The sequence below is a fragment of the Heterodontus francisci genome, chromosome 19, assembly GCF_036365525.1.
Source record: "Heterodontus francisci isolate sHetFra1 chromosome 19, sHetFra1.hap1, whole genome shotgun sequence".
In the NCBI taxonomy this organism is placed as follows: domain Eukaryota; kingdom Metazoa; phylum Chordata; class Chondrichthyes; order Heterodontiformes; family Heterodontidae; genus Heterodontus; species Heterodontus francisci.
This window is the reverse complement of record NC_090389.1, coordinates 76,401,420-76,426,572: the sequence shown is the minus strand read 5'-3', so window position 1 is coordinate 76,426,572 and position 25,153 is coordinate 76,401,420. Positions and strand designations below refer to the sequence as shown.

Sequence of the window (25,153 nt, the reverse complement as noted above, 5' to 3'; positions counted from 1 at the left end):
TGCCTATCAACCCGCAAGTCTTTGGCAACCCGCAAGTAGGTTGGTGAACCAATTGTTTTGTTTTAATACCATTCTGACAGCTTCATGGTCACGTTTGGTTGTATCAACTATTTATTTATAGATTATATTAAAAACTTAATTCAGTTTCACAAGCTGCTATGGTGGGATTTGAACTCACATTCTCTTAATCAATTAGTTGAGGTCTTTAGATTACTCATCCAGTAATATAACCACTACTCTACTGTACTTTCACCATACTATGGAGTAGTGGCTTGCAACCTGCCTACTCAGTTGAAACCCTCAGCTCAAATATGTTACTGTCGAAAGGTACTCAATTGCAGATGGTACGTGACCTTGGAAAGTCATTAGGGAACAATCAAATAGAGAGCATTATGCCATCAAAATAGTCAATTAAATAGTCTAGCTCTCTAAAAATCAAACTCATTGAATAAAAAAAGACTCACCATGGATAGCTTAACCCATTGGAGATTTAAGCAGAATTTTGAGCACAAAAGTAAAATGGAAACAAAATTTACAGTTTTCCATTTAAGTGAATTTGCGGTTCTTTGCAACATGCCAGTTCAATTGTATAAATTATAATGATACTCGAAAGTGTGAGTTCAAGTCCAACTCCATTACTTGAGCACATGGTCTGGGGCACACTCCGGTGCAGTACTGTGGGAATGCTGCACTGTCAGAGGTGCTGTCTTTCCGATGAGACGTTAAACAGAGGCTGCACTCTCAGATGGACGTAAAAGATGAAAGATCCCATGACATTATATTGAAGAAGAACAGCGGAGCTCCTCCCTGACTCCCCAACCCCCCTTTCTCATCTCCCCCCCCCACCCCCCCAATCCCAAGGTGTCCTGTCCAATACTTATGCCTCAATTAACATCACAAAAGCAGATTATCTGATCATGATGATGTTGCTGTTTTTGGGAGCTTGCTATGCGCATTTTGCCTGCCGCATTTCCTACTTAGCAATAGTGACTCAACTTCAAAAGTACTTCATTGGCTGTAAAACGGTTTGTACATAAATACAATATCTTTCTTTCTCCATCACAATGTCACATCACGTGAGGTACTTTGCCAGATTTATATGGCGAAGGGTGCAGTGACCTGTTCAGTGCTGATGTAATGGTGTCAGTACATCACTAATTGGGTCTTTAACTAGAAATTAGCATTATATTAAGCATAAAGATTAATAAGATGAAAGCCCTTTGTTTTAGGGAAGTGTGGCACAGGCTTTCCTTTTGCCAAATCAGGCAACATTTTGAAAGGAGATTTCAGTGCAGGATACTTCAAAGAATTGAACCTGTCTGAAAAGATTCAATTAGTCTTTAGGTCTTTAGTCCTGTGTTACTTGGTATAGAAACTTATGAATAGAGCCTACTGTTTAAAGGTTACAGGACTAAATGCAGCTGTTTTACACTTTTTCTCCATTTTAAATACATTCATTGTTTTTACTGGAGCCTTAAAATCATTATGAACCATTCTAGCCTCCCAACCTGTTTCATTCAACACTGTGAATGGCGTATTTGCAGAGAGCACACAATTTTTTTGAAAACAGAAATCTCTACGCATGAGCCAACTGTAGCCTGTGCTGGGTAGGAAATGTTTTTCATCTTCATGCTGGGTCAGTGCACAGATCACTGTTAGCCCACACACTGTTAATAAAATGGGGATTTTTTATTTTTCAGAAAAGAATTCTTATCTTCATTCTCTCTAGCCATTTCAGGCTTAGAGTCCGAACAGATAACTTGTTTTAGACCCACATTAATGACATTTCTGAACCGGACTTTGTGAGGTACCAAAGAGCATTCCATATGGCTAGATCCTTAGTTATAATATTTTTATATCTGACCGTTTTCCTGTGGTGAAGCTTCTGAACCTACATGTGATATCGCCTTATATGGTTGCTGCCTCTGCACTCTGGAATTTTCTTTCTGAATCTCTTTGCCTCACCACCTCCTACCCCTTCTTCAAAAGCCTCTTCAAAGCTAACAGGCAGCCAATTGCAATGGGGCTGATGCCAACAGGCATTGACATTCATGCCAGGGAGACACACAAATCACATACTGACTCGATTCTCCTGGGCCTACCTTAAATGCCTGTTTAAGTGCTTCACCTCTCTCATTCACAGAGCCTTGTTTGCCCTTCCTTGAATGCTCTTACCATCTCAGTTGGCTTGTCATGACAGGATACCAGGGATACACTCACCATTGCTTCATGCAATGCAGACCTTCTCCTTACCTCCTTCTCAAGAGTTTACCAGCTGGTGACGGCCCAGTGATGTAGAAATGAGCACGCAAGACCTTAGTTGAAGCAAAATATCCCCTGTCATTTTACACATCGATCCGATTCTTTGCCATTACACAATAAACTATCACCTGGTGAGACACAAATGCAACTAGCTGGTTTTACATGAACACTTGTGGGTGCTCCTGCATTGTACTATCCCGGCACATGCAGCTGAGGTGGATGCAGACTGCTTGCCTTTCTGCTCTGGTGCATTAGATGACCGCGGTGTGCGTCCTCTGAGTGGCTGAGGCCTTGAGGGCTCTGGCACATGGGTGGGGCCACCTACATCTGTGCAGTAGTTGCCTCTGTCATCACAGCTTCCTGGGATGCCTTGTTATAGTCATAGTCATAGTCATAGAGATACAGCACTGAAACAGGCCCTTCGTTGTGTGCTAAGATGCTGTATAACTGTCAAGTTGTTTTTGTTGGTCCACTGAGGCTTAAGAACTAGTCTTGTGGAAAGTTTGTGGTACATTTTAGAAGGAAACAAACTGAATATGTGACACATGTCTTAATCTGTGTGCAGCAGCTGAGAATTGGCACTGCAAGACAAGTGTTACCAGCAATTAGAAGCGACAATAACAAACTTATGTAATAGCTGTTTAAGCCACCCCCCCAGTGCACAAGTAACAATTACCTGTAATTCACGGGATGGTATAAGGAGGCTTTGCTGACTAGTGGGTGGCTTAACGAGAGTGGAGTGGCAGTTGCCTTTTTTTTTGCTGTTTCAATAAGGAACGCTGACAATCCAATGGGTCACTTTAAGGGAGACTGTTGGGTGAAGGGAAAGGGGATAAGGAGCCTCGGCCAATGTAGCAAAATTTCCAAGCCATTTCCATCACTAAACTATGGACTTAGCCCATTAGCCCTGCTCCTTCTGAATTATCATGGGTAATTGGCATTGTCACAGATGCTGCCTAACTTATTATAGGGTAAATTCACTCCCAGTGAGGAAGGAGCATGGGTCAGAGATTCAGCCATGCAAGTTTAATATCTCTATTAGCAGCTGCACATGCACAATGGCATGTGTCACGTATTCAGCCCTGTTTACTTCTAAATGTACCCCCCACTTCCTACACGATTAACTGATGGGGTAGATAGAGAAAAACAATTTCCTCTGGTTGGGGGAGTCCAGAACGAGGGGGCATAGCCTTAAAGTTAGTGCTAGGCTGTTCAGGGATAATATCAGGAAGCACTTCATCTCGCAAAGGCAGGTGGAAATCTGGAACTTTCTTCCCCAAAAAGATGTTGAGACTAGATTTTTGTAAGGTAAGGGTAGTAAGGGATTTGGAGCAAAGGCAGATCAAGGGCAATTAGGGATGGGCAACAAATGCTGGCCTTGCCAGCGACACCTACATCCCATGAAAGAGTTTTTAAAAAGGGGAGTTGAGGTACAGATCGGCCTTGATCTAATTGAATGATGAAACAGGTTTGAGGGGCTAAATGGCCTGCTCCTGTTCCTATGATCCCATTCCTAACCCATGCTCCCGTGAATTATGGCTGCCCACGGAGAATACTAGATCCCTGGATTTACCCCCATGTGAATGACCTCAGACAACACATTGTAGGAGGGGAAGCTTTTATGAAGTTTCTCATTGCCCACCATGCTGCCATCCACCTTCACGTCCAGAAGTGATTATTGGAAACACTTGGAGTGGGAAGAAACTTGCAAGGCTTGATCGAGAATTAATCTGCAAGTATTTGGAGAGGAAACTTGTATTTTGATAAAAGTAATCAGCAGGCATAAGTTGCAGCAACTTTTTTTTTGTGGAGATGCAAAGGAGCGACCGAGTGGAATGGGAAACACCTAAGAAGTCTCAAGACTTAGTCCAGTCCAGAACCTGACAGATAAAATGCAAAAAAAAACCTTGCAACATTAATGGAAAGTCTCCAAATGATGATAGGCTGCTCGAGGTCATAGTGAAGGTCAAGGCTTTTGTTGGCATAGGTAGGAAAAAACTATTTTATGTTTAACGTATTTTGAAGGAGAAATGCAAGTAAACAAACAACTTCAGGCAAAGGTCCATAAGCAAGCGCCAGTTCAGCTCAAAGCTGGTGTCAGTTAGCATTCCAGAGGAAAATAGGGGGAAGGAAATGTCAGCACTATGCTGTTCAAATATTCAGTCACACACAGTGGTCTCTGTTCCCAAAGCTTAAATCTGCGGACAGAATATTGGACGTGAGGGAGTGCGAGTCAAAGGCTGAAACTTAATTGAGGGGTTTAATTGGGAAGCCCAGCAATCCTGCCTTTCCAGCAGGGAAGAAGAAAGCAAAGAGAGCTTTGATTGGAGACAGAGCCATTGATTCTCTAACTGTTGCTTTGAGCAAGTGTGGCTCTCCACGCAGAATATAGGATTACTGACTTTACATAGAGCTTCATAAAAATTACATCACAGAACAGGCCATTTGGCCCAACTGGTCTATACCAGTGTTTATCTCCACATGAGCCTCCTCCCAACTTACTTCATCTACCCTAACAGCATAATTTTATATCCATTTCTCCCTCAGGTGTTTCTCTAGCCTTCCCTTAAATATATGCTGCTCACCTCAATTGCTCCATGCAAGTTCCAAATCCTAACCACTCTCTGGATAAAGAAGTTCTTCCTGAATTCCTTATTGGATTTATTACTAACTATCTTATATTTATGACACCTAGTTTTGAACCCCACACAAGTGGACACGCCTTATTTACGTCGACCCTGTCAAACCTCTCCAAGATATTAAAGACCTCTCTTAGGTTAACTGTCAGCCATCTGTCTAATAGAGAAAGGGCCCGAGCCTGTTCACTCTTCCCTGACAGTTATAACATCACAGTTCTGGTATTGTCCTTGTAAACCTTTCCAGTGCATCTATATACTTATTGTAATATGGAGACCAGAGCTGTGCACATTACTCCAAGTGTGGTCTAACCAAGGTTCTATGTAAGGTTAACATATTTTACCATATACAATAATGGAAACCTGTGAATGAGTTGGAGGGATTAATCTCATAGTATTGATTATATATAAGAACATGAGAAATAGGAGCAGGCATAGAATGTTCAGCCCTTCAAGCCTGCTGTGTCATTCAATACAATCATGCCAATCTTCTACCTCAATTCCACCTTCTTACACTATCCCCATATCCCTTAATTCCCTTAGTATCCAGAAATCTATTGATCGCTGTCTTGAATATATACAATGAACTGAGCATTCACAGCTCTCTGGGGTACAGAACTCCAAAGAGAAATAACCCTTTCAGTGAAGAATCTCCCCTCATCACAGTCCTAAATGGTCGACCCCTTATTCTGAGACTATGACAGTTAGTTCTAGACTCCAGCCAGGGGAAACATCATCCCAGTATCTACCCTATCAAGCCCCTCAAGAATTTTATATGTTTCAATGAGATCACCTCCCATTCATTTAAATTCCTGGGAATATCAGCCCATTCTACTCAGTCTCTACTCAAAGTACAATCCCCTCATCCCAGGAATCAGTCTAGTGAACCTTCATTGCACTCCTTAGGTAAGGAGACCAAACTGCGCGCAATACTCCAGGTGTGGTCTCACCTAGGCCCTATACAATTGCAGCAAGACCTCTTCACTTTTTTGCTCCAATCCCTTTGTAATAAAGGCTTAAAGGCTAACATACCATTTGCTTTTGTAAATGCTTGCATGTTAACTTTCTGTGATTATTGTACAAGGAAATCCAGGTCCTTCTGAAAACCAATGATTCCCAGTCTCTCATCATTTAAAAATATTCTGCTTTTCTATTTTCCTTCTAAAGTCAATATCTTCACATTTCCCCACATTATATTCCATCCGCCAAGTTCTTGCCCGTCTCATTTAACCTGTCTACGTCCCTTTGCAGCCTCCTTGCATCCTCACATCTTACTTTCCCACCTAACTTTGTTTCATCAGCAAACTTGGGTATGTTGCACTTGGTCTCTTCACCTTAGTCATTAATATAGATTGTAAATAGCCGAGGCCCCAGCACTGATCCTTGCGATACCCTGCTAGTTGCAGCCTACCAAACTGAAAATGACCATTTACTCATACTCTCTGTTTTCTGACTGTTGACCAATCATCAACCCATATTACCCCCAATCCCATGAACCTAATTTTGTGTATGGCACAAAATGCTTTTTGAAAATCCAAATATACTACATCAACTGATTCCCTCTTATTTACCCTGTTAGTTACAAAATCAAGAAACTGACAGGTTTGTCAAACATGATTTCCCTTTCATAAATCCATGTTGACTCTACATAATCATATGATTCTTTAAATGCTCTGTTACCACATCCCTAATAATAGATTCTAGCATTTTCCCTACTATTGCTATCAGGCTAACTGGCCTATCATTCCCTGTTTGCTCTTTCCATCCTTTCTTGAATAGCAGGCTTATGTCTATTACCTTTCAATCCATGGGGACCGTTCTGGAATCTAGGGAATTCTGGAAGATCAAAACCAGTGCATCCACTATCTCTGCAGCTACCTCTTTTAAAACCTTAGGATGCAGGCCATCAGGTCCAGGGGATTTGTTGATATTAAATCTGGTTAATTTCTCTTGTACTATTTCTTTACTGATAATAATATCCCTAAATTCCTCATTTCCACTAGACCTTTGATTCCCCATTATTTCTGGAATTTTATTTTTGTGTTTTTGACAATGAAGACAGATACAAAGTATTTGTTTAATGCTTCTGCCATTTCCTTATTTCCCATTATAATTTCTCCTGTCTCTGCCTGTAAAGGACCCACATTGACTTTCACTGATCCCTTCCTTTTTACATAATTACAGAAACGTTTGATATCTGTGCTTATATCTCTTGCTAGCTTACTCTCATCTATATTCTCTCTCTTTATCAATTTCTTGGTCATCCTTTGCTGAATTCTAAATTCCTTCCTATCCTCAGGCTTACCACTCTTTTTGACAACATTATAAGCCTCGGTCTTTAATCTTATACTGTCTTTAACTTATCTTAATATCATCTAATTGGTAGATGGGATAATGGTATCTGGGAACAGTTCAAATGCGGTAGCTTTATTCTACACTTCTGATGTCAGAAAACTGAAAGAGAAGCTCAAGAAAGTTCTAAACATTGCATGAAACCCTTGACTAGACAAGAGCCCTTAAATCAACCCTTAGCATTTGTTTATACTATATACAGTAGATGGTGTGGAGGATAGGTGCTCCAAAGCAATGGATCATACAATCAGGGTCATGACTCTTAACTCTCTATGATAGCATTGTTGAGATCAGGAATTCATTGTCTGTGGAATTGCAGTTCTCCCACTCCCCCGTCTCACCATGTTTGAACAATTTCATAATTTATATTCTCAAACACAACAGCCATAAATTAAGCAAAGGAATGTAACAAAAGCCATCTTTGAATGAAGGCAACTTTGACCTAAAGTATTTTGTTTTGTTAATTATTTTGCTGTGGGATGAGATCAAGCTTTACAAAAACCTGCTGTTTGTATAGTTTTTGCTAACACTTCCTCAACTGCTACTGAAAAACCTGTTGGCAGCATATTTGCATTTAACCCTTCATGCTTCGTTTTCCAACATTTCCAGCTGTTACAAGTTGCAATAATGCATCCGATTGTTGTGTGATTGCCTTTAAGAGTGTTGTCCCTTTAAGATCTTATTATGCTGTTACAACTGGGTGAGGAAGGGGTCTCAGGCTCCCCTCTCGCCCCTTTCCTGGTTTGGCCGTAATAGGGTTTAACTTTTAAAAACACAGTGTTTTAGCTTCACCTCAGTGAGTCCTTACTCACTGCTCTCTAATTGTAATTGTAAATGATCCAGTCAGACAGGCTTCCTCAGGTTTAAACAAGAAAGGTGTAAGTTTATCAACCTTAACACTCTATAACTCAGTTAGATTAGATTAGAGATACAGCACTGAAACAGGCCCTTCGGCCCACCGAGTCTGTGCCGACCATCAACCACCCATTTATACTAATCCTACACTAATCCCATATTCCTACCAAACATCCCCACCTGTCCCTATCACCTACTTAAACTAGTGACAATTTATAATGGCCAATTTACCTATCAACCTGCAAGTCTTTTGGACTGTGGGAGGAAACCGGAGCACCCGGAGAAAACCCACGCAGACACAGGGAGAACTTGCAAACTCCACACAAGCAGTACCCAGAATCGAACCCGGGTCCCTGGAGCTGTGAGGCTGCAGTGCTAACCACTAATATTACTAGAAGATGCGATGCAACCACGCTAGCATGCATATGCGATAAACACACACACACACAAATAGATAGAGGGGAAGAAAGAATTAAAGGGGGAGGGTTTGGAGTAGTAGATGGAATTCAGTTACTGGTTTTAGTTTTGCTTTAAAGCCTTTGATTGAAGTTAAGTCTTGCAGTTCTCGTTGGGGCCCAGTGCACACTTTCAACTTGTTTTGCTGGTACCAGAAGGCTGCAGGGGTCCTCTGTCTTGAGGCTTAAGTTGCTTCCGTGGGTCCTTGGAACTTTGCTAGAGAGAGACAGAGAGAGAGAGTGACGTTGCTTCTCTTTGGTCTTCAAAATTGCAGTCTGCCCAAAACTTTTCTGTGAGGCACAATTCAATCAGTTCCCAGGTTGGCCAGCAGGTTAGTCATGTTACCAGCTCTTTGTTTGAAACAGCATTGCCTGCAGGGACTGTTGATTTTTCACAGCTTACTAGACACACTTGGTGGGGGCGGTGGAGTGCTGGCTCTTAGACAGATAATGACTCTCTATGTCGTTTGATCATCACTATTGATAAAACCGATCTGGCTAATTGAATCAGGGAGCACTCCCATTCTCTCTCTATGCAACTGTCTTTCAGAATGCAAATGTGCAGCCATGTTTTCAGCCATTCAGCTCTGTGGTCTTTTTAAACAAGTTATGTTCAATGTCCAGTAAAAGTTCAAATAGTGTTCCATATAACAAAATTAATATGTTTCCATTTGACAGGTGTGGTTTCCGTCACAATGCTAATGAGTCAAGTATGTAGTCATGTGACTCAGAGCCAGAGGCACTCTGTAACTGTAACACCAAGAGGCAGGTCCTATAAATAGATAGTTCTACACTGGTATATACTTGTTAGCTGTTTAATAAACCTGTTTGAGATCTTTGATCAACTGACCTGCACGCATCTCATTTATGTTGTATCCGACAGCATAAAAAGCTTCTCATTACACTGATAACCATGCTTATTCCCCACAGGTTTATAATGGTGGAATAGCAGCTGAGTTGAAACTTCAGCAGTTGATTCCATGGACTGTTAAGATACTGATTCCAATACTGCTGAGGCAGGACTGGATAGTTCACCATTTGAGGGGGGAGCAGGTGGGGGAAGATCAGCAGTGTTAATACAGAATACTCGCTGACATCCAACAGAGGGTAGCTGAAGAGCAGAAATACTAGAGATATTAACAATGTGCATTCTTACACACAGTTAGTATGTGGTCCAGGAAATTCTGGAAAAGGAGGAGATAAAACCTGAAAATAGAGGGATACATAACCTTACAGAGGAATGTAAATTCTTTTGCAATTTTCACTTCCCACAATTTGATCACATTCTTGGAAGAAGGTCTCTGTCTTATTGGGAGTCCAATTTTAAGATTCCTTTACACGCTGCTTCCACTATGAGACCTTAACAAGCTACAAAGTTGGGGATGGGAAAGGAAAAAGGGAGGCATTTTTGATCTGGCAATAGCTGCTGAGATGGTAACCATGGGTTGATAAGAAACCAAAAGAAGCTGAGAATTCCTGAGGTTGAAAGTGTCATTTTGGCACCAGTAAATTCAACTCTTAATCAAAACAGAAAATACTGGAAGTACTCAGCAGGTCAGGCAGCATCTGTGGAGTGAGAAACAGAGTTAACATTTCAGGTCAATGACCTTTCATCAGAACTGGGAAAAGTTAGAAATATAATGGCTTTTAAGTAAGAGAAAGGCAGGAAGGTGGGAAAAAGAACACAAGGGAAGGTCAGTGATAGGGTGGAAGACAGGAGAGATTAAATGACAAAAGAGTTGGTGGTGCAAGGCCAAAGGGAGTGGTAATGGGACAAGTAAAAAAACAAAATATGTGTCTAGGGGAGCTGTGAATGGCAGAATCATGAACAGCTGCCGTCTGAAAGCAAAATAAAGAGAAAAACAAGAGAGAATAACCAAAACCAGCAATGAAAAAGGAAGCAAAATGGGGGGAAGAAGTTATGATCCGAAATTGTTGAACTCAATGTTGAGTAAGGAAGGCTTTAAATACCTAATCGAAAGATGAGTTGCCATTCCTTGAGCTTACATTGAGTGCCCCCTTTCACTTGCTTAATACCTACTACATCTCTGGCTTTTCCGAGTTCTGATGAAAGGTCATCAACCTGACACATTAACTCGGTTTCTCTTTCCACAGATGCTGCCAGACCTGCTGAGCATTTCCAGCATTTTCTGTTTTTATTTCAAATTTCCAGCATCTACAGTATTTTGCTTTTGTAACTCAACTTTATATTGGTCAAGATGGCCTTGCTTCAGCTCTGGCCTGTAGCAACATGTCAGATACATACGTTAACGCTCCATGGCACCTACTATTGAAGTTTCACCTTTCCCAACATGGCACCAATGTAAGACTCTGTGACAATGTTGGTTAATGACAAATCTACACAATAGCACATCTTTAACTTATTAACTTCTCAGCCTATGCTGAATCTTGCAGCCTTGTAATGAACACCCAGCCATTTATCATTCTCTATGCTTCGTGGTAAGTTTTGAGTTGAATGGGATTTAAATAGGATTGAATGCGTTGTCCAACTACCAAATCTAACTTGTGTATTTTTCATCATGATGCAGTACTTTTGAAAACAATTTGTGTTATGAATTTTATAAGTTATACAATCTATCAGAAGTAGGTATCATACACTAAAGTAGATTAGAAGGCAAGAAAACCTTAAGACAACAGCCAAATGCAGATTAAAAGTAGTTGTCTATTGACCGTGCTTGTTATTACAGGTTATTCTGAAACATAAGTGTGAGTGTGAGGCCCAAAGGGGTTGTTGGACTCTAAATCTAAGGCCTCCCATGGTAGCATGCAATAAAGAGGGACTGCAGCTGAAAACATTTTGGTTGATCCAGTTGGAGAGACTATGTAAGCTTCTTGAACTGAGGAATTCCCCACAGTGCACAGACCCAAGTTTTATGCAATGGAAGACCCACTTGCTATCATAGGACAGTGATATGCCATCTTGTGTCAAAGAGGAACAAGTCTGTATTTCAACTCATGTTGGGGTCCAAAAGGACCTTTACTGGATGACAAAGCAGACAATGATTAGAATAAAGTGGGAGAGAGATGCCTGTCACCCAGTAACACATTATCTCCCCATACTTACATGCTACTGTCCCACCTCTCTTGTACAAGCTCAGAAACATAACTGCTATTGTAAAGTAGCTCCTGTGTAGTATTTGAAAGAGACAATGCCTTTTGTTAAAAAAAAGTGATGCACTTTTGTTTGGGTTCAGAGAAGGAGAGAAGAAGGGCCTTGCTTTATTTGCTACATTGTGATGTTATATGCAATCAAACCCAGTACTCTACAACTTAGGGATGGTTTTCCGAATTTGTGTTGCTGCCAGGCTACTTGACTTACCAGCCATATATTTTGAGAAATTGTGGACGTGTTGCTGAAGGTTTCTTGTCCCAAAATCAGTGAGGTTTCCCACCAGCAATGTGAATCCTCAGGTCTCCAGCTGAAACAACTTTGGCTGGCCTTGTACTCATATGATACATAGAAATACAAGAAGGAACAGGCCAATCTTCCCAACCGCTCCATGTCATCATTTACTCTGCAAATGAACAAATATTCCTAATCACATTTACCCGCCTAGTTCTCGCATCCCTTCATCTCCTTTTGCTTTATCTACGTCTCCTACAATACTGATCTTCAGTGCTAACATGATTTCTGCCTCTACCCTGGATGTGTATTCAACTGCCTCAAACACTGCCTTCTATGCTAATTCTCTTATGTTTAATCTTATATTTATGGCCTCTCATTCTAGCCCTCTCAAGTGCTAGTCTACTTCCATCTTCCCAGTTCCATCCTTCCATAATTTTAAACACCTCTATCATATCACTCTACAATCTCCACTGTTCTAATGAAAAATCCTCAACTTATCATGTCTTTCTTTGTATTTGTATTTCCTCATACCCCAGGCAACATACTATTGAATATGCACAATAACTTCTCTCAATATCCTTCCTATAGTGTGGATCTCAATACTGCACACAGTACTCTAATTGAGGTCTTATTTGGGTTTTATATCATTACCTTATGTCTTTTATATTCTAGATGTCTTGCGATAAAAATTAGAATTCCATTAGACTTTTTAATGATATTATTAAGCTGAGATGCTGCCTTTAATGTTCTGTGAAGTTGTATCCACAAACCCCTCTGCTCTTCTACAGCACTGAGTCTACTTCCATTCAGAATATAATCACACTGTTATTATTTTTACCTCATACTTAGTGACTTTGAATTCCACCTGCCATTTTATAGTAATTTCCCCATCTTTTGCAGCTTCCTTTGATCTTCCAAAGTAATTAACTATACTTCCTATTTTGTTATCATTTGCGAATTTCAGCACCACTCTCTCTACTATATTTAGAGTACAGAAGTGGCCCAGAACCGAATACTGTGAGACACCACGATTGACTCCTTGAATAATCTGAAAAACAGGGACAGGAATTTTGGTCCCCACTGGGGCCTGGATCAGAGCTGGGCAGGGCTGGAAATTATCCCCACCAGCCGGTGTACTGGTTCCCCAGTTTCATCCCACCTCCGGGCTATTTTTGCAGAGGCAGGATCAGGGGCTGGCGGGGTTATCCGCCCGAATGTGGTGGGTAGCCAGTCAGGCTAATTAAGAGCTAACTGAGGCCAATTAAAGGAGGCTAACTGGAATTTCCCTGTTGGCCTCCAGGTTCCTGTACCAGCTGCTCTCTGGATCCTGCCAATGCCACTTTGGAACTGACTGCTGAAAGAAAAATGTGGCGACTCACCCTTCTTTTCCTTTTGATTTTTCACTCAATTTGAAATGCTCAGTCAGGGCATATTACAGACCTTAAGCAGAACTTAAGAGATGTAAACACTCATCCTATGATGATGTAGGGCAGTTACTGATCTGGATGATCTATCAATCCATTCAGTGCTATCAGCTGATTTCACCTCCATTACCTAATTGAAATGTAGTATGTGAAATCTAAACAGATTCAAACTCAAACAATTTAATCCCCCCGCCAGCAACAGCCTGACATAATCATACTCACGAAAACATACCTTACATCCAATGTCACAGACATCATCATCACCATTTCTGGGTATGTCCTGTCCTACCGGTAGGACAGACTCACCAGAGGTGGCGGCACAGTGGTATACAGTCGGGAGAGAGTTGCTCTGGGAGTCCTCAACATTGATTTCGGACTCATGAAGTCTCATGACATCAGGTCAAACATGGGCAAGGAAACCTCCTGCTGATTACCACCTACTGCCTTCCCTCAGCTGATGAATCAGTGCTTCTCCAATTGGAAGAAACACTGAGGATGGCAAGGGCACAGAATGTTCTCTGGGTTGGAACTTCAATGTCCATCAACAAGAGTGGCTCAGCTGCACCACTATTGACTGAACTGGCCAAGTACTGAAGGACATATCTGACAGATTGGGCCTGCAGCAGGTGGTGAGGGAGCCAACAAGAGGGAAAAATCTAATAGACCTTCTCCTCACCAATCTACCTGTTGCCGATGCATCTGTCCATGATAGTATTGGTAGGAGTGACCATTGCACAATCCTTGTGAAAACAAAGTTCAGTCTTCATACTGAGGATACCCTCCATCGTGTTGTGTGGCACTTCTTTGGCCTCCTTATCTCGAGCGACAATGGGTAAGCGCCTGGAGGTGGTCAGTGGTGTGTGGAGCAGCGCCTGGAGTGGCTATAAAGGCCAATTCTAGAGTGACAGGCTCTTCCACAGGTGCTGCAGAAAAATTTGTTTGTCGGGGCTGTTACACAGTTGGCTCTCCCCTTGTGCCTCTGTCTTTTTTCCTGCCAACTACTAAGTCTCTTCAACTCGCCATACTTTAGCCCCGCCTTTATGGCTGCCCGCCAGCTCTGGCGAACGCTGGCTACTGACTCCCACGACTTGTGATCAATGTCACAGGACTTCATGTCGCGTTTGCAGACGTCTTTAAAGCGGAGTCACGGACGTCCGGTGGGTCTGATACCAGTGGCGAGCTCGCTGTACAATGTGTCTTTGGGGATCCTGCCATCTTCCATGCGGCTCAAAGGGCCACCATGCTAAATGGGATAGATTCAGAACAGATCTAGCAGCTCAAAGCTGTGAATCCATGAGGCACTGTGGGACATCAGCAGCAACAGAATTGAATCCAACCACAATCTGAAACCTCATGACCTGTCATATTCCTCACTCTACCATTATCATCAAGCCAAGGGATAAACCTGGTTCAATAAAAAGTGCAGGAGAGCATGCCACAAGCAGCACCAGGGTTACCTAAAAATGAGGTGTCACTGTGGTGAAACTACAACACAGGACTACTTGCATGCCAAACAGAGGAAGCAGCATGCAATAGACAGAGATAAACAATCCCACAACCAACGGATCAGATCTAATTTCTGCAGTCCTGCCACATCCAGTCGTGAGTGGTGGTGGACAATTAAACAAATAACCAGAGGTCATCCGATACGGTCCATCTACCACCCTGTGACATGGTGTAGCTAACTCTGTTCTGTCAACAAAAGTAATTTGCATTGGCATTGCATACTATTTTGCTTGCTAGCTAGCTAATACAATTGTACTGCTCTCCATTGATGTTTTCATGCTTAGCTACTTTATTTATAGGGAGAAATGTGTTTTAAATAGGACTGTGTTTTGAGGGCATTAGATTGGTTGTACACTTTATATACAGATTAATTGCCCCCATGTCTGTGTCTGAGTCAATAATTTTGTCAAATGTCTGTGGGGTAACATGATGGTGCTTATTCCTGTCTCAGCCTCCTCCTGAAGTCCCCAGCATCACAGATGTTAGTCTTCAGCCAATTTGATTGACTCCACGTGATATCAAGAAATACCTGAAAGCACTGGATACTGAAAAGGCTGTGGATCCTGACAACATCTCAGTTCTTGTACTGAAGACTTGTGCTGCAGAGCTAGCCGCGCCCCTAGCCAAGCTGTTCCAGGACAGCTACAACGCTGGCATCTACCCAGCAATGTGGAAAATTACCCAAGTATGTCCTATCCACAAAAAGCAGGACAAATCCAATCCGGACAATTACTGCTCTATCAGTGTACTCTCGATCATCAGTAAAGTGACGGAATCTGTTGTCGACAGTGCTATCAAGCGCCACTTAAACAGCAACAACCTGCTCAGTGATGCTCAGTTTGGGTTCTGCCAGGGCCACCTGGCGCCTGACCTCATTGCAGCCTTGGTCCAAACATGGACAAAAGAGCTGAACACAAGAGGTGAGGTGAGAGTGACTGCCCTTGATATTGAAGCAGCATTTGACTGAGTGTGGCATCAAGGAACCCTAGCTAAACTGAAGTCAATGGGAATCAGGGGGAAAGATCTCCACTGATTGGAGTCATTGGACATTGCACAAAGGAAGATGGTTGTGGTTGTTGGAAGCCTATCACCTCAGCCCAGGACATTGCTGCAGGAGTTCCTCAGGGTAGTGACATAGGCCCAACCATCTTCAGCTGCTTCATCAATGGCCTTCCATCATAAGATCAGAAGTGGTGATATTCGCTGATGATTATACAATGTTCAGTAACATTTGCAACTCCTCAGATACTGAAGTAGCTCGTGTCCATATGCAACAAGACCTGGACAACATTTAGGCTTGGGCTATTAAGTGGCAAGTAACTACGAAAGAATCTGGCCCAAATAAAGGGTTATAAAGTGAAAAGAGTTTTTTTCCATTGAATTAGGGATTAAAAATTAAAAGCAGGGTTCATCTTCCTAAAAGTTTAAAAGAAAGTCATAGGCATGCCTCTGACATGCCCCTATGGTGAAGGGCTTGCCTCATCTTAGAGCATAGAGACAGCTTCTGATAAGAGGGATTCACTCCTAAAAGTCACAATCCTCGTCACATGGTAAACATTGCTAAAACAATTTGCAGATGATCGCTTAAGCTACCACAGTGTAATAGTTGATTGGATGGTCTGGTGTGGACAGCCCTAAACCAGTCAACTGAAATTTTGCCAAACTCAAGGAACTGAATTATAATCTTGAAACACAGTTAGATCACTAAGGAAATTAACCACCATGCGAGGCTCCCACTTGCTACTGGCCTAGCCTTCCCTAGAAATCAAAGAAGGTGGATCTTAACCAGAGATTAACAGTTATACAGCCTATTTGGAAAATAGAAGGGGACGAACCGACTTGCAAGAGAGGTAACACCCCATAACGTAAAAAAAATTGTTTTGCAGCTTAGAAACAGTATATATATTGGAACCAGACAGTGGATCTATAGATTCGTTGGATTCACTCTAGCATTTCTCACAGTAAAGGCACTTTATTGGCACTACTGTGGTGCGGTGACAATAGTTCTCCTCTTAATTAGGATAGAGGTCTCTTACTAAGCTGCTTTAAATATTAATGGATATCTTAAATATTTTACTGCAACAATATTTAAACTTGAAACTTGGATTTTCTATTAGAAATAAGATGATACTTTTTTTCTGAGAATTATTAACTTTGCGATTGACTTCCCATCACGTGAATTGCTTGTTTGGTTCTTTAATAAACTCTTATATAATTTAGAAAATATATTGTCTCATACAATCTTCTGTATTACAAAATAAAGAACCCATCTCCGTACACTCTTCGGTGGGGAGGTACATTATTGAAGAGAGATGCCCGGATCCTTATAATAATCGGTGTTGTTATAATTTGGCTAAAACGCATTAAAAAGGCTATCTGAGGATGGTAATATTCTCAGTTGGTTCCTTTCCTTTGGGAAGAGTTAGATCAGTTCTTCAGCTGCATTCAACTGTCTGTGAGATCTGTCTTTCTCAACCTTAAGTGACAATGATCATCTGGGGAGTACCCCTGATCCGGGATGGTCCCAGAAAAGGGCTAGGATTATAATCCACTTCATAACATTCACGCCGCACAAGTGCCAGGCAATGACCATCTCCAACAAAAGAGAATCTAACAATCTCCCCTTGACATTCAATGGCATTACCATCACTGAATCCCCCACTATCAACATCCTGGGCGTTACCATTGACCAGAAACTGAACTGCAGCAGCCACATAAATACTATGGCTACAAGAGCAGGTCAGAGGCTGGTAATTCTGAGGCGGGCAACCCATCTCCTGACTCTCCAAAGCCTGTCTAACATCTACAAGGTACAAGTCAGGAGTGCAATGGAATACTCTCCACTTGCCTGGAGGAGTGCAGCTTGAACAACACTCGGGAAGTTTGACACCATCCAGGCCAAAGCAGCCTGCTTGATCGGCACTCCATTTACCGTCTTAAACATCTAGTCCCTCCACCACCAATGCACAGTGGCAGCTGTGTGTACCATATATAAGATGCACTGCAGCAACTTACCAAGTCTTCTTCAACAGCACCTTCCAAACTTCTTGCACCTGGAAGAACAAGGGCAGCAGTCACGTGAGAATACCATCTGCAAGTTCCCCTCCAAGCCACACACCAGCCTGACTTGGAAATATAGCGCTGTTCCTTCACTGTCGCTGTGTCAAAATCTTGGAACTCCCTCCCTAAAACTTTTTTATTCGTTCATGGGATGTAAGCGTCACTGGCTAGGACAGCATTTATTGCCCATCCCTCATTGCCCTTGAGAAGGTGGTGGTGAGCCGCCTTCTTGAAGTGCTGCAGCTCATGAGGGGTAGGTACACCCACCGTACTATTAGGGAGGAAGTTCCAGGATTTTGACCCATCGACAGTGAAAGAACGGCGATATAGTTCCAAGTCAGGATGGTATGTGGCTGGGAGGGGAACTTGCAGGTGGTGGTGTTGCCATGCATTTGCTGCCCTTGTCCTTCTTGGTGGTAGAGGTAACGGGTTTGGAAGGTGCTGTCTAAGGAGCCTTGGTGTGTTGCTGCAATGCATCTTGTAGATGGTACAGCGGTTCAAGAAGGCAGCTTACCACCATCTTCTCAAGGGCAGTTAGGGTTGGGCAATAAATGCTGGCCTGGCCAGCAACGCCCACATCCCACAGAAACAAATAAAAAGTGGATGCCAGAAGAGGCTGAGAAAATAATAGCCTGGATTTTAAAATAATGGTGAAGCTATCGGCGCTTATTGTTATTAAAATCTGAATTGGAGAGTGACTTTTGGGGGCTGCACATGTGCAATTAAACATGGAGACCAGGAAGCTGCCGCCTGAGTTCCCCTGCTCCTCTGAAGCTCCAATTTACCAGTATCTCGACGAAACCCTCTGCATTGAAACACATGGAACAGTGTGAAGCTGCTGTACTTCTGTGATGGTTATCCACTAAACTTGCCAAAAAAAGGTTAGGGCTTATCCATTCCAATGTAAGTAATTTGTTAATGATGTAGTAATTCTTAATTATGACCAAACAATCTCTCTGGCACTGAAAATTAACTTTTATATGTGTATAGTCTCATCCCTCTGGATTATAATTCTTGTTGGAGGTTTAAAACAATCCAATTCTTTTTCTTTCTGTCTCTTTTATTTCTCTCTCTTAATCCTATCTTTCCTTTCCTCTCTTTATTTCACTTTCTGTACCTAACATTTAATTCAATATGATAACTGACACTTCCCAGTTTAGACTCAGTGCTGCTCAGTAACAATACTTCAATCTCATTGGTTAAGGCGATACCCTGCCCTGTTCACACAGATTCCTGATACCCTGTAGATGGTGCTGCATTAAGATGGCTTTCTAATCACAGTACGTTCCAGTACAAAACCCATAGCAAGTCTTTGGCAAATGTAAGTGTCAGATATTTCTGGCGCCGTAGGTTCACTGCTGAGAGCAAAATATGGCCCAATGAGAAATATAGATCATGTTTGACATATATTTTTATAATGTTTTGTATTTGTAGTAATTTCCACGTGTGTTGACAACAAGTGGGGTAACATGGAGTGTGTACAGGTGGCCAAAGAGGCCGAGATGGTGGAAATTATTCCAAATGGCAATCACGTGGAAGATCTGACTGTGCCGATCAAAGTGCCACCTGAGGAGGACAGGTAAGTGATGACAACTGAATATTTGTGGCTCAAATAGATCTGCCAATGCAGACATGACAGGCCAAATGGCCTCCTTCTGTGCTATAACAATTCTGTGATTTTGTGATTCTGTTCTTGCAAAAAGTGGTCACGGGTTCTAAAAGTTCTTATTGCTGGTGATGGGGCAGTGGGCATGGTTGCCATAGCAACCCAGTGGCCTTTCTGCCCAATTAAAAAAAAATGGAAGTTATTCTATATATAATCTCGACTTGCTGTTTTCTCTAGCTTTCCCCATGTCAAGCATCATGCCTAGCTGAGAGTGTAGCTTGCTCCCATGGAAGGTGAGGCAACCATGGAAGCTACTCTGCCCCCTCATGAAGTCATCCAGAGAGCAGGGTGGCATCGTGGAATGACTCGCCTCACTGCTCTGCCCCTGCTTCGTTCTTTCAGTCGGGAGAGGAGCAGGCTGGTGCTGGCAGCCTAAGCTAAACAAAGTTACATCATGTTTTAATGCCAGCCCAGAAACACAGAGGTAGATGGATGTTGGCTCTTGCTGACATGCAGCCAACACAGGATTAATTTTTGTTTTTGATCATTTAGACCTGATTTTAATTTGGTCTGCCCAGTGAAAATGGAGGAGCTCTAAAGTTAAAATTGCTATGGACCACTTACTGCCCGTTCTAGCTTCGCCACCATATTTACTGGGACCTTCCCGAATCAGGAGGAAGCCTCATTACTGTATCCTGTGATGTATAGAGGAGCCTGATGCAATTCAGAGGGAGCATGCCTTAAAGAGGAAATGGCTCCAAACAAGTATGTAAATAATTCTCTTTGCGGAGCAGAAGTCCTCCTACGAGCTCCACCGGAGTAATGTGTGCCCCCGCTGCCCTGAACTGTCTTCCCTACCTGCCTCCTTGGCATCAGTTAACCCGCTGCCCACATCTACCTCCTTCCATCGCAGTCTGGTTCCAGGCTGCCCGGTGAGCTACAGTGGGGTGTCCGTTCAGACCTTATAGCTCGCAAACATGGAGTGGACCTGGCCTGCTGCCAGCAGGAACGGAGAGGCATTCTGCATACTGCCTGCCCATGTCATGCCTGGAATTCTCATCTTCCCTTTTTGATTTAGAGATATATTTTTCAGATGAGTAGTAATTGAACCAGTCTGTTCTAGAATCCTTTGAGTATTGCTCTGCAAGCCCCAAGCACTCAATCAGCCTCTGATATGCTTGGCTTTGTCATTATTTTAGGATCTCCATGTGAGATCTGATAAGATCTCTGCTGCACTGGCCTTTAAGGATTTCTTTAATTAGAGTCAGTTGGTTTAGAAACAATTTATTCCCATGGATCATTTCTGAAATCATTTAGTAATAGTGGAACATGCCAGTCATTTCATTTCCTTCTTGAAAATTACATTTTTGTTGCTTTTGCTCCAGAAAATCCTTTGGCGTATTTATTTTGGAAGGTATTATTATAAATACAGTAAATGAGCCAAAGCTAAAATTGACATATCAGTGGATTTTGCTGCTCTATTTTTAAGTTCCCGACATAAACATTTATTCCTGCTCTCAGAAAAGGTGCTCTTGTGGAAATGTCACGCCCCAATAAGCTCGTTTTTAAAAGGAATCAATTCTGCTTCTGTTAATTTGACTCAGGGTCCAAGGATTCTTGATTTTAATTGCTGTTGCAACCCTTCCAGAGTGTGTCTGAGAAAGATACAAGAAAGAAATTGGAAAATGTCTGAGGGTTTGGTTATGGAGTCCTATTAATTTTTCTTCCCACAACTCAAAAGTTCTCAGCCCTGAGCCAAAATATATTGGCCCTCAAATTACACAGCAGGGAATTCCCTATCACATTTGTGTGTCTTCCTTCCCCTCTTCCCTTGTTAGGTTCAGCCGTGACTCAATGGTAGCTCTCTCACCTGAGTCAGAAGGTTGAGGGTTGAAGTCCTGCTCCAGAGACTTGAGCATAAAATGTAGGCTGACACTCCAGTGCAACACTGAAAGTGCTGCATTGTCAGAGGTGCCATCTTTCAAATGAGATGTTAAACCAAGGTCTTCTAGGTGTACGTAAAAAATTCTGCAGTACTAATTGAAGAAGAGTAGGGAAATTCTTCCTGGTGTCCTGGTCAACATTTATCCCACAACATCATTAAAACAGATTATCTGGTCATTAACATAGTACTGTTTGTGAGGCCTGACTGTGCACAAATTCCCTCCATTGCAACAGTGATTTCACTTCAGAAGTACTTCATTTGCAGTAAAGTGATTTGGGATATCCTAGGGTCTGAAAGTTGCTGTATGAATGCATTTTTTCTTTATTACATATGAACATATGAATTAGAGGCAGGAGTAGGCCACTCAGCCCCTCGAGCCTGCTCTGCCATTCAATAAGTTCATGGCTGAACTGATTACTCCACATTCCCACCTACCCCCGATAACCTTCCACCCCCTTGCTTATGAAGAATCTATCTACCTCTGCCTTAAAAATATTCAAAGACTCTGCTTCCACCACCTTTTGAGGAAGAGAGTTCCAAAGATTCACGACTTTCTGTGAGAAAAAATTTCTCCTCATCTCTGTCTTAAATGGGTGACCCCTTATTTTTAAACAGAGACACCTAGTTCTAGATTCTCCCACAAGAGGAAACATCCTTTTCACATCCACCCTGTCAAGACCCCTATGTTTCAATCAAGTCGCTTCTTACTCTTCTAAACACCAGCAGATACAAGCCTAGCCTGTCCAACCTGTCCTCATAAGGCAACCCGCCCATTCCAGGTATTAGTATAGTAAACCTTCTCTGAACTGCTTCCAACACATTTACATCCTTCCTTAAATAAGGAGACCAGTACTGTACACAGAACTCCAGATGTGGTCTCACCAATGCTCTGTATAACTGAAGCATAACCTCCCTACTTTTGTATTCAATTCCTCTCACAATAAACGATAACATTCTATTAACTTTCCTAATTACGTGCTGTACCTGCATACTAACCTTTTACGATTCCTGCACTGGGACACCCAGATCCCTCTGCATCTCAGAGCTCTGCAATCTCTCACCATTTAGATAATATGCTTCCTTTTTATTCTTCCTGCCAAAATGGACAATTTCACATTTTCCCACATTTGCCAGATCTTTGGCCACTCACTTAATCTATCTATATCCCTTTGTAGCCTCCTTATGTCCTCTTCACAACCTCTTTCCTATCTATCTTTGTGCCTTCAGCAAATTTAGCAACCATACCTTCGGTCCCTTCATGCAAGTCATTTATATAAATTGTAAAAAGTTGAGGCCGCAGCACAGATCGCTGTGGCACACCACTCGTTACATCTTGCCAACCAGAAAATGACCCATTTATGCCCACTCTCTGTTTCCTGTTAGCTAGCCAATCTTCTATCAAGAAAATTAGCTAATATGTTACCCCCTACACCATGAGCTTTTATTTTCCACAATAACCTTTGATGTGGCACCATATCAAATGCCTTCTGGAAATCTAAGTGCAATACATCCACCCATTTCCCTTTATCCACAGCACATGTAACTCCCTCAGAGAACTCCAATAAATTGGTTAAACATGATTTCCCTTTCACAAGCCATGTTGACTCTGCCTGATTACCTTAAATGGCCTGTAGTTTCCTGCTTTCTGTTTCCCTCCCTTTTTGAATAAAGGAGTTACATTTGCTATTTTCCAATCTAATGGAACCTTCCCTGAATCTAAGGAATTTTGGAACATTAAAACCACGCATCAACTCTCTCACTAGCCACTTCTTTTAAGACCCTAGGATGAAGTCCATCAGGACCTGGGGACTTGTCAGCCCACAGCTCCAACAATTTGTTCAGTACCACTTCCCTGGTGATTGTAATTTTCTTGAGTTCCTCCCTCCCTTCCATTTCCTGACTTACAGCTGACACTGGGCTGTTACTTGTATCCTCTATAGTGAAGACCAATGCAAAATACCTGTTCATTTTATCTGCCATCTCCTTATTATCCATTATTAATTCCCCAGACTCACTTGCTATAGGACCAACACTCACTTCGTTAACTCTTTTCTTTTTTAAATATCTATATAAACTTTTACTAAATGTCTTTATATTTCTAGCTAGTGTTCTCTCGTACTCTAATATTTCCCTCCTTATTAATCTTTTAGTCATTATTTGCTGTTTTTTTATATTCTGTCCATTGGAGGTATTAAACCATTTAAAATAAACAGATTAAATAACAGATAATGCAGAGAGGAATTTCAGAGTAAGCAGTCATAAGCTCGTATCCGATGATGTAACTTCAAGATGATAGTGTTTCCCATAGATCTTCACTTTTCCCCACCTATCCCCAAAGAAGTAACAAAAGGAGGTTTATAGCTGGACCATGGATTGGGATCAGCAGCTTATTCAGTTTGACCCTCATAACACACAGGCTGGTTCCCAGTGGCAGAAGTGCAGCAGAGTGGTTGTTGGTGCCTTTGCTCCTGGCACAACCACTATCAGTAACTCAGCATGGAAACAGAAAGCGGGAGAGGTGCTTAATGGGTGACAGAGCCGATGTGTGTTTTATACTATAGTCCAAAGTCAAAACTACCCCATAGGGTTCGATTTTATGCACCTGCGGGAGTGGCTTGGGCGAAGAAATGGCCGCCGCATGTGCAGGCCGCGTGCTGCCATGCCGTCGCGATCTTCCTCGCGGTGACCCACAATAATATGCCAGTTGGGAACCACCTCTTTCCCAACCCCCAATAACAATAAAATTCATTACTTGCCCTCTCCCCTCCCCATAGCACTTACCTTCCACACTTGACTTTTCCCCCCTAAAACTGAACAAAGTGCACAGGTCACCTCTTCCCACCATCCCCTACACTAGTGATGTAAATTTGACCCCGTTTTTCACCCCGCCCGCAGTAAAAATCTTAAGATCCCCCCTTCCCCGCCACTGCGGGGCCTGCTTTCCCCAGACGGGAAAGTGGAAGGCGCTTGAATGCTGGCTGCCGCTCAGAAGATCGTGGCCCGATGGTAAGATTGCAGTCAATTTTATTTTGATGTACGCATTCTGCTAATTTGAATATTCTAATCCAGGTCCTGTCGCGGCTGCCATGGAGCCTCGCCGCCACTGGGAAGATCGGGCCGAGCCCTCCCAGCATCGGGCCCCAATGCAGGTTGCTTCCAGAACAATCTTCCAGCCCCCTCCCCCCCCACCACCCCCCGCCACAGAGCCCGACGTCAGGAGCTTTGTAAAATCCCGGCCATAGTCTTTTGTCTACAGCTTTGTCAAATGCCATCATGTGGCAAGTTCTTTTTGAAATTTCACTTCTGAGTAATTTAAAGTTAGATTGGGGATATATTTATCAGACAGACAGGTGAGTATATATGGCCATTGTAGGGTCTTAGCTTCTCATTTAGAACTTGCAAGTATGTAAAGTTTCAAAACAATTGGAGGTGTGGTAGAAAATGCTCCCCTCCCCTTACGGTTGGCGTTGCATTATCCCTTCCACTTTAGGCACAGGGAATATTCAGTTAGAGGTGTCACTTGACGGAGCAGTTTACTTTCCAGCAAAGTACAACCCCTCCCACAACAGGCACACCTGATGTTCCTCATCAGACATGGTTGCTAAACATTCAGGTGTAGGATTCAGGGTAAGAATGGGGATGGCCCAGTCTGACAGTCATTTTGGTCATTCAACAATGAAGGTAG

At 42.4% G+C, this 25,153-nt stretch overlaps 1 protein-coding gene across 1 annotated transcript in view; it reads left to right on the top strand.

Annotated features, from left to right (window-relative positions):
• slc38a3a (solute carrier family 38 member 3a) overlaps positions 1 to 25,153 on the top strand; it is a 144,482-nt gene that overhangs the window by 16,444 nt on the left and 102,885 nt on the right. Inside the window, exon 2 of the mRNA XM_068052033.1 lies at positions 19,352 to 19,496. Within this exon, the coding sequence (XP_067908134.1) occupies positions 19,387 to 19,496 (110 nt within the window). The 5' untranslated portion in view covers positions 19,352 to 19,386. The remainder of the gene's footprint in view (positions 1 to 19,351; positions 19,497 to 25,153) is intronic.